Source organism: Lolium perenne, chromosome 5 (genome assembly GCF_019359855.2).
Source record: "Lolium perenne isolate Kyuss_39 chromosome 5, Kyuss_2.0, whole genome shotgun sequence".
Classification (NCBI taxonomy): Eukaryota; Viridiplantae; Streptophyta; class Magnoliopsida; order Poales; family Poaceae; genus Lolium; species Lolium perenne.
The window spans coordinates 181,018,329-181,027,944 of NC_067248.2; the positions used below are offsets into that span (position 1 = coordinate 181,018,329).

At 43.0% G+C, this 9,616-nt stretch overlaps 2 protein-coding genes across 2 annotated transcripts; one reads left to right on the top strand and one right to left on the bottom strand.

Moving 5' to 3' along the window:
- Nucleotides 1–22: 22 nt before the first annotated feature.
- On the top strand, nt 23–3,929 carry LOC127301135 (putative hydrolase C777.06c). Its single transcript, XM_051331358.2, has 12 exons — nt 23–333; nt 428–600; nt 730–842; nt 967–1,008; nt 1,085–1,140; nt 1,355–1,431; nt 1,652–1,771; nt 2,293–2,369; nt 2,458–2,521; nt 2,765–2,815; nt 2,892–2,940; nt 3,575–3,929. Exons 1-12 carry the CDS (start codon nt 138–140, stop codon nt 3,691–3,693), a joined length of 1,137 nt encoding a protein of 378 aa, XP_051187318.1. The 5' UTR covers nt 23–137; the 3' UTR covers nt 3,694–3,929.
- A 253-nt stretch (nt 3,930–4,182) lies between these two features.
- LOC127301134 (protein HOTHEAD) lies at nt 4,183–9,112 on the bottom strand. Its single transcript, XM_051331357.2, has 6 exons — nt 8,880–9,112; nt 8,025–8,391; nt 6,209–6,522; nt 5,682–6,070; nt 4,492–5,057; nt 4,183–4,404 (listed from the first exon to the last, which is right to left on the bottom strand). The coding sequence occupies exons 1-6, from the start codon at nt 8,956–8,958 to the stop codon at nt 4,350–4,352; spliced, it is 1,770 nt and encodes a 589-aa protein (XP_051187317.1). The 5' UTR covers nt 8,959–9,112; the 3' UTR covers nt 4,183–4,349.
- Between the last annotated feature and the right edge of the window lie 504 nt (nt 9,113–9,616).

Consider the following 9,616-nt stretch of genomic DNA (forward strand, 5'->3'; position numbering starts at 1 on the left):
CCAGAGAAGACCGGGCCCACCTGCCAGCGTCACCCCTCCGGTCCCCGCGACAAGTCGACAGGTGGCCAGCGCCCGGGGAGACCCACTCGCCCGCCGCCCGCCGCCGGCAGCCAGCCAGACGCGTCTCCGCTCTCCCGATGTCAGGGGCGGCCGGCGCCGGCGCGATCGCCGCGCTCCTGCGTGCGCACCGCCTGCCCATGCTGCATTCGCCGTTCCCGCCGCGCTCGCTCGCCGCGGTCCGCTCCCTGCGCGCGCGCCTCCCTCTCCCGCGCGCCCCGGCGTCCGCCGCGCCCCGCTTCTCCCTCCCGAACCTCCGCCTCGGTGCTGCATCCCGTAAGTTCAATCGTGCTACTACCGCGCGCGTACATTGTTAGCCTTCGCGCATGAGCTGTTCGACGTAATGCGTAGCCCTCATGAACCCTTCCAGCGCGCTCCTTCTCCACCTCCTGCCGCGTTGCCCCCGGCGGCGGTGGCGCGGTCTCCGCCTCGGAGGCGGAGAAGGAGCGCACGCGGCAGTCGGAGCTCATCTTCCTCGGCACGGGCACCAGCGAGGGCATCCCGCGTGTCAGCTGCCTCACCGACCCCTCCAAGACTTGCCCCGTATGACACCCCTCCACCTCTAGTCCTCTATCTCGGTATCAGCCACCAGAGTCCTTGCTCCGGTTCTGCTTTCTTTTCGCAGTACTCAATGTGACGATGGCTGTTTGTTCTGCGACGTCCTGCTTGAAGGTTTGCACTAAGGCGATGGAGCCGGGGAGCCCGAACAGAAGGCGCAACACCGGCATCATGCTGCGCCACGTCACGCCGTCTGGCACCTCCAACATCCTCATCGACGCTGGAAAGTACGCGCTATTGTTTGCACTGCTGGTCGCCTCAGTTTTTTCCCGATCAAAGTACCGAGTTACCATTACTGAAAATAAAAGGAGTGGTGACTTATCATGCTGGTTGCTCTGTTTCTTCTGTCAGGTTCTTCTACCACTCCGCAATCCAGTGGTTTCCTGCTTTTGGGTACTGACTGCTCACATGCTCCGGTGTTTGATACCAAGTAACTTAATCATGCTAACCAATTGCTCCTGATCTTCAGGTTAAGGGAGATTGATGCCGTGATTATCACCCATTCTCATGCTGATGCGATTGGAGGTATGCAGTGTCTTTCAACCTTATCAATTCCTATGCGTCCCTGTTATGCACCTTTTAATCGAATAGTTGGGCCATTTTTACCAAATATCTCTCCTAGCGTCTATCCTCTTAAACTACTTTCCTTGAGGCAGTTTTGCTTCCATTAACTGAGACAAGAAACCATTGTTCATATGGTCTTGTTCTTTCCGGAAAGATAACTTATTCTATGGTGCAGGCCTTGACTGCCTTCGTGATTGGACGAACAATGTCCAGCCATCCATCCCAATTTATGTGGCACAACGTGATTTTGAGGTTGGAACATCTTGCGCTGAGTTACGCTATACCTTATTTTTTCTCTACTATTAAAGCTTCGGAAAATCTGATGGAATACACGAAAAAGCCTCATGCTAAGTGAAATATGATCTACTAAATTATTTTTTGCTCTAGATTTTCTGTTTTAGATATTAATTAACAATTGGCTCAGTGTTATTCCTTCCTTTCTTTCTTTTTCCCATTTTCTGGTTTGTATCAGGTGATGAAGATGACCCACCACTACTTGGTTGACACAAGTACGGTAATACCTGGAGCCGCAGTTTCAACATTGCAATTCAACATTATAAAAGAGGAACCATTTACAGTTCACAATCTTGAGGTTGGTAATGTGAAATTATAACTTCAGTACATATATTGTTATAGATGAAAAGTGTTTTCCACCAATATTGTTTATAAATTGCAAAAGGAAATCCCCTTTTCAACTCAGTGAGTGTAGGACTAGTAAGAAAATAGACCATGTGGTCGGGTAGAAAAACGGATGTTTATCTCTTTACTCTAATTCAACTATTGTGGGATGATATCACTTAGATAGTTGACAGTATTCTTAGTAGCATCTGATAGGGCCCATTTGTTAGAGCAATTTAGATGAGATGAAATGCTTTTTATTAAGTTTGAGTAGTTTTTTTTATTGATGGCTGAAGGTAATATGGGGAACTTTTGTATACAAACATAATATGGGGAGTTTACCAACCTGTCATGAACTCGTTATCAATTTGGCATGCTCAAATGCAATTTACTTTTCGTTATGTCAAAATTTCAATATGTGCTGAGTATACTTGACGCTCATAATAAACTGAACTGTTCAGTTTATCTTGCTACAAAAAACTGCTTATGTTTCAGGTGATTCCTTTGCCTGTATGGCATGGTCAGGATTACCGTTCCCTTGGCTTCCGGTTTGGTGACACATGCTACATAAGGTCGATTGAGCTCACTGCATGGCTCGTTTTGTTGTATTGAATTGTAGTGTGGAAGGCATCTTGTCTGAATTTGCTCTGATCTTTGCAGTGATGTCAGTGATATCCCTGAAGAAACCTACGGACTTCTGGAAGACTGTGAACTCCTTATATTGGTATCCTTTTTTATTTGCGTATCTCTGTTAAATCATGAAATTGTTGGTTTCATTAGAAAGCTGTACATGTGTTGCTTTCTAGTTTTATTTCTTGCAAATATCTTATTGCTAAATAATGAAACATCTGGATTCTTCGGATGGCTGTATATTTCTATTAACTTACTTCTCGTGCATATCTGTTAACTGTTGAGTCTTGAATATTGGCCATTTGACTGATCTTTGTTTTATGTTAACTTCGTACAGGATGCTCTGAGACCTGATCGGTCTTCTTCAACACACTTTGGATTACCTAGGGTAAGTTCTAATACATCAGTTTTACCTTCTTACTGCTCCACTGTATTCAGTTATGATATATTCTTCAACTGTTCAGGCCCTTGAGGAAGTCAGGAAAATCAAACCAAAGAAAACACTCTTTACTGGTATGGCCTGACTAGCTAACCATTCTATTTTGTTATTTCTTTTATGATTTTATAGCTAAGTTCTTCTTTAAAAATAGCTTTTAGTCGCAACTCTGTAAGTACATTTGGATTTTCACTACTGGTTTACAAAAACACAGCCTACTCTTAAATAGACTTTACCATTTGGAACAAAAACTTTTACATGATTGAATTGTCTGGTTGAGAAATGCTACCCCCCTGCCTTTTTTTTAATAATGTGCCCGATTTCATCTGAAAGAAAAAGCAAAGCATTTGAACTAAAAAAATCATCCAGTTAGTTGATCTGTTTAGGAAACTGTTCAATAGTTTGATGATTTCGTGTCTGCGACACCAAGCAAAACTCTCACCACAGGTAGATGTATGCCTTACTCTTTTTTAGCTTTTCTTGTTAGATGTTACGGTTCATATACTTGTCAAAGAAAATAAAGTTACCTCTTGACACATTAAATCTATACGCCAATGTCAGGAATAAAGTGTTAGAAACTCAGCTTCAATCTCTCTTCTTTATGGGGAAATTTGAGAGTCCTATTTTTTCTAATTAGATCAAACAGCACATGTCTCATCTTCCATTGTTTACATTATGTTGCTATTCAATTGGATTTAATGGTATCTTCAGGAATGATGCATTTAATGGACCATGAGGAAGTAAACGGTGATCTTGCGAGGCTGATGGAAACAGAGGGGCTTGACATCCAGCTTAGCTATGATGGTCTCAGTATACCTGTAAGGCTCTAGAACTATTGGGAACACACTATGTGTTTATCTTTTAGGCACTGTCAAATGATGGTTATAGATTTTCTGTAGTGTCAGTTGAGTAAAATGATCACAAAATGTAATATGTTGAATTCCTCGGTCCAAGCTTTCGCATTACTTAGTTTTCTCCTTCACCCCTCCCCCTCACCCTGAACAGAGGAATCATATGTGGCAAATTTACGCCTTCCAATCATCTATGAATAAAGTTTTTTGCACAATGATTTCTTCAACATTTTCTGAATTGATAATTTCTATTTTGTGCAATATATTGCATTTCACCATGAAATGGATTTTGATTTGTAAAGGAAAATCAAATAATTTTAAGATGTTTAATCGATCCTTTTGTTCAAAATTAGTGAGCATATACTGAAGTAGTTCATCAGGGCTTGTGTCTCAGAACTCTTTTATTTTCCTGACATTTCTTTGTGTTTCAAACTCTACTTAAGAAGGAAAAGAGAAAGGGGGAGTCGATAAACAACAATCTAATGCAATATCATACGGGACAAATAGTTACTGGGTACAGATGAATCTCCTAGATTGTCTTTCATTAGCGATTCACACTGGAACCCAGCAAAAATTAGTAATTTCCTTTCTAGCTCACACACACACATCATAGAAGACTGGTGTTGACGAGTCTACTACACTCCGCATGCCTGTCCTAGCCGTTCTCTTAAGATCTTCACTCCAAAGTATCTGAGCATAAATTATGATTAGAAGTCATTCAGTCTAAATTAAGAAATTGCTTCAGTAAATAGGTAAGTTATGTCTGTACTGAAGTACCTGCCCATCATCATGACCGTGGCTTGAGGGTTGGTCCCTGGTGATTTAGAAAATGTTGAGCCATCAACAACACGGAGACCCGAGACGCCAAGCACTCGGTGTTGCTGGTCAACCACCTTGCCTACATGACATCCACCATGATAGTGCCAGATGGTGATTACTGTGTCCTTGCAAAATTGCTCCAGGGATTCAGTGGTATTGGCATGCTTGGGTATCAGATTTACATTAGCCCGTACACTCATGTTGAGCACCCTTTCCATTCCAGCACCATCAGGACTCAATTGAGCGAAACGGTTTGTCTTCAATATTTTTTCAATGGTCTTGATACCATACACACAACGACTGAGATCTTGTGGATGGCTGAAATAGTTGAAAGTAACTGCCGGGTTGTTCTTGACATCAGTGTCTATGAGGAGAAGGTGGCCTGTGGACAGTGGACCATCGATCTTCTCAAGGATAAAACCACCTTGAAATACCTCTTTGGGTAGATTAAGTTTGTTATGTGCATACATCTTGGCTAGTTCCAGGCTTCTTTGCTTTGGAGGAACTGTAGATAGCTGTCCAATCTGCATTCATAGGAATGTGCATTAGACCAAAACAGCAAAAAAGGGATAGATTCACATAATTGTGGAAAAGTGATGACATAGTTATATTTGCTTCCGAGGCCAATAAGTTTTATCTTGACTCCTAACTCACGAAAATTGAAAGATAAATTTATGATTTAGAACTTGAATAACTTTTTTTCTTGAAATCTACGGTACCATGTATATTGCATAGTGAGACCCATCTAGAGTTTGTGGTACCGAGGTATTTCAAGAGCTTCTTTTTCTTGAAATCTATTGTAACATGCATATTACACAGCGTGACGCATCTAGAGTTTATGCACCTAGGTACGCAAATGCAATGATGATATTATGATTTGGAACTTCAAAAACTAATATTTCTTGAAACATACAACAATATATGCATGCAAACTAGTAATAAGTGGATGGTGCTAAATTTGTGTTCCAAGTGTTCCAAGATATGACTACATGTGTTGTTTTACAGTTTACACATTTCAGAATGTTCCTAATTGTTTGTGCATTTCTCTCCAGTCTACACATTTTAGATTGTGTAAATAAAAAGCTTCTCACAGTGCAACCTAATATACGCAATTTCGAACTAGTAAGCAAGTACGATGGATGCCAAACCTCAGCCGACATGATTCCGTGGTGGCACTGGATGCTATCTGGTGACTGGCCAAAACCACTGCTGGCCTCGATGAAAACACCAGCTTCAGTTATTCCGACAGTCTCAATCAGTGACTGCCGAGGGGGGCTTTTCGTAGGTATGAATATGGAGTTCATTGGATTGTCGGCCATTCCTTTTCCCACAAACTTGTTGTGGAGAACAACAGGAATGTTATGTTTCTTAAGATCATTCTTGGGCCCAATGCCACTGAGGAGTAGCAGCTGGGGACTGCCAATTGCACCAGAAGAGATAATGATTTCACTATCTTTGTTGTTGTTGAGTAGTGCCTGGTGGAGTCTCCCGTCCTCATCGGCAAATTGTACCCCAACAGCCCTTGGTTTCAGGCGTCCTGCATCGAAATCCATGTTCTTTTAAAAGGTTACATGATAACTCTAGTATCTACTCTTCTGTTGTAGCCTTGTAGACATTCCTGTTAATACTGTGATACTGTTCGAAGAGAATTAAGCTCTTAGGAGCTTGGCTATACCTTGTCGCGAGTTGAACACTATCTTGTGCACACTAGCATGAAGCAGCACCCGCAGGTTGTTAGGATCTCCAGCTGCAAGTAAGTCGGCTGCTGTGTGGCGGTGGCCATTTGCATCAAAGATGGTGCCGCCAACCTTGGTCCCAGAAACATGATCATAGGTGTACCCATTGAAAGGGGACACTCCTGCTTCAACAAGCCCATCCCGTAGTGCAGCCTGCCAAGGCGCAATCTTAGGCCACTGGACAACCTTATCCTCTACCCAGGGGTAGGACTCGTTCACCAGATCTGCTTCCCAGCCAACATCTTGCACGAAGCTGTTGGTCCAACAAACAAAAGGTTAGTAACTTTGAAGTTGCAATAAGTTGATTGGCGATATGGAATATCGACATGATATATTACTTTCTTTAAGACTAGCATGATTACTAATTATGAATGTTTGCTAATCGGCTTTCATGGATATGGTTCTGCTAATGTGATATATCTCAGAAACTTAATTCTTGGTCCAAACTTTAAGTTGCACTGAACTGCATTGGGTTTTGGTTATTTGTCAGTCTTTGCTTAGCTAACATACCATGACATCAAAGAATTATTGATAGGCACATGAAATTTATGCTTTCTAGCCCCCTTCAATCTAGGCTTCTTCGGTAATATATATCTTATGATTCAAACATAATTCTTGGTTCAAACTTTAAGTTGCACTGGACTGCATTGGGTTTTGGTTATTTGTCGGTCCTTGCTTCGCTAAGATAGTTATCATGGCATGAAAGAATTATTGATAGGTCCATGAAATTTTATTTTGTTGCCCCCTTCAGTCTAGGCTTCTTCGGTAATATATAGTTTATGATTCAAACATGAAGTCAATTCTTATATGATTTTAAATCTATGACAAGGGAAACAAAAACAAAGCACGTGTTACTGTCAGACCAATTACTTCTTTGTACTAGTACTACCAGAGCTGAGCCACTTAAATGCAAATTAATGCAGCATCTAGTACTTGTTTTTCTGTACGTGATCAAGTTACCACAAGTGCTCATTTTGTACGCAAGTACTTATGTTTGAAAACATTGCCAATTTTACAACTGCACTGCAATAACCAAAAACTAGGATCAGTACCAAATTGTGAACCAAAATACAAGTCCTAATCCAGTCAAGCACAGCGTTGGACTGTTGGGTATGGTAATGCAGAAGATAATTTCCTTTACCATTGCCTCTTTTGGTAGACTTCTGTGTTATTGTGTGTACTGCTGTGGAAAGAAAGTAACTGGCAGGTACTTAAAAACAATTGTTCCTGCTGCCCATTTCAGCAATCTGCAGACGCAGGGAGTTAGCTACTCCTACTATAGCAGCATACATTGCTAGGATGGCATTACTCCACCAACCTTTACATTTATTTCCTCCTGGCTCTATCACTGCTCTGCGTTTACCCTAGATCTGACATTTACTGGCCTGAAAGTGACAGTGTCTTGTGCTGCTTAGACTAGATAATGACATGACATTTTAACTGAGGATCGGTTTCAGACACTGCTATTTAGAGCTTTGAGCTTGCCTCTAATTTTTTTCTTATAAATAAAGTCTTTACTCCTGAAAATTGTTGAGACAAGACGGGGTGGGGAAGGCTGAAAATCTGACGGAACCCGCTTGGGTGTGCCGTGTGCGTAACCTCCGCAGTAGAAAAAGCAAATTTTCTTTTGTAAAATCCCTTCGCTGTGAACTTCTTGGCGTTAAAGTGTTTCTTGTAAAATATCTTTGTCATCCATTGGGAAGAATGATAACCAGTTGAGAGCACTGATAGGCAACATAACAAGGCATTACGCACCTTGAGCTGGCCCGGCTGTAGAAGCCGGCGTTGATGCAGGTACCACCGCCCAGCACCCTTGCCCGGGCGTTGATGACGCCATCGGTGGAGACGAAGGCCTGGGATGAAGAGTCTGGCGCAGTATTGCTCAGGCCGATGTGGAAGTTCTCCATGTACGAGATGTTGCGGTTGCCATACGGGGATCCGCCTCTCTCCAGCACGAGCACCTTGTACTTGAGCGACAATGTCGCCGCCAGGGGGCAGCCGGCGGTGCCCCCGCCGACGACAATGTAATCGTACGTCGTGTGGCGCATCGCAGGGAAGCTGCTTGCCTTCTCGAGGGGAGGGAGATTCCTCAGCGTGAATGGCTGCTTGGCCGTGCCTTTGCCTGCAGGTACAATTGTTCCACACTGTTGTCATTGCCCGCTCTGTTGGGGACACTAAATATTTGCATGTTTTAGCTTAGTTTTGTCTTTTGGAGAAAGAATGTCCCATTCTAGGTGAGCTAATGTACACATTAAACTATTCATCAGGGTCGGGAATACCGGATTGACAGGTACTCCTTTTTATAGTAGCATATTCTTTGTCCATTTCTTTACATACTTTATTTTTTAATAAATAATGCAGATTTCTGTTACAAAACAAGAAAAGAAAACACAATCCGAGGAGACACGGACTGGAACCAAAATGCCCGAGGAGAGAAGTCTGTTGAATGAGCTAGTGAATAGGAGAAGGAAGGAAAAAAGAAGCTGGGAAACATAGCTGCAGCATCTCTAAGCGGCTAGTCTCCCAGCAATGCAAGTTCTTATTTCAAAGGTGAAGCAGAAATGCTGAAGAAACACAGATAGGAATGATAGGAATGGCAGAGGCCCGAACCTTGAGATAATCTGAAGAAGCAGAGGCATACTACGACCTTGAAGAAGAGCATGGATATCACTCCAATGCTCGAAGCCATCGGATCTGAGCAGCACCTGGCAAGCTAAGCTTGCTCCCCTTTCTTCCTTCCAGTGGCTCTACCTGTCTACTTCCAGCTAGCTCTCGACCTCGCACACCGGACTTGACCCCGTTTTTGTAGACGGCGCAGCGCCAGAGGAGTGCTGGAAGCCAATTGAGTATCGTGTCTGCATTGAATGGAGCTCAACAGCCGCAGTTATGCTCTATTCAATTCAATGCAGAGGGAGCACTGCCCTGGTACAACTGTGATTTATGGGCTTCATCAACCAACCAACCAATGCTAGGCTGCGACGAAGGTGCCCATACCACCCCCCTTCGTTTACAAGAATGACTGTCGTCCCTCTCTCTCTCTTTCAGTTTTTCTTATATTTTTATGTGCCTCTTCTTTTGCCAATTGGTTAGGCTTCACGGTAGTTTAGTTGTTTTATCTTACAAAAAATATGTTTGCTGCATTTTTAAATGGACACAGTCCTGCTCTGTAGATGCTGCCGTGTATGAATGCCACTTATTCCATAGAAAATAGCCAGCTGTAGAAAATGCATGGTGCTGATTTTATATACCAGTTGCAGAAAGCGTGTGTTGCCATCTTGGCGCACCGTTTGCCTGAAATATATGCTGACAAATCTCCTGGCAGCTTGAACTCCGAGACATTGGCTCAA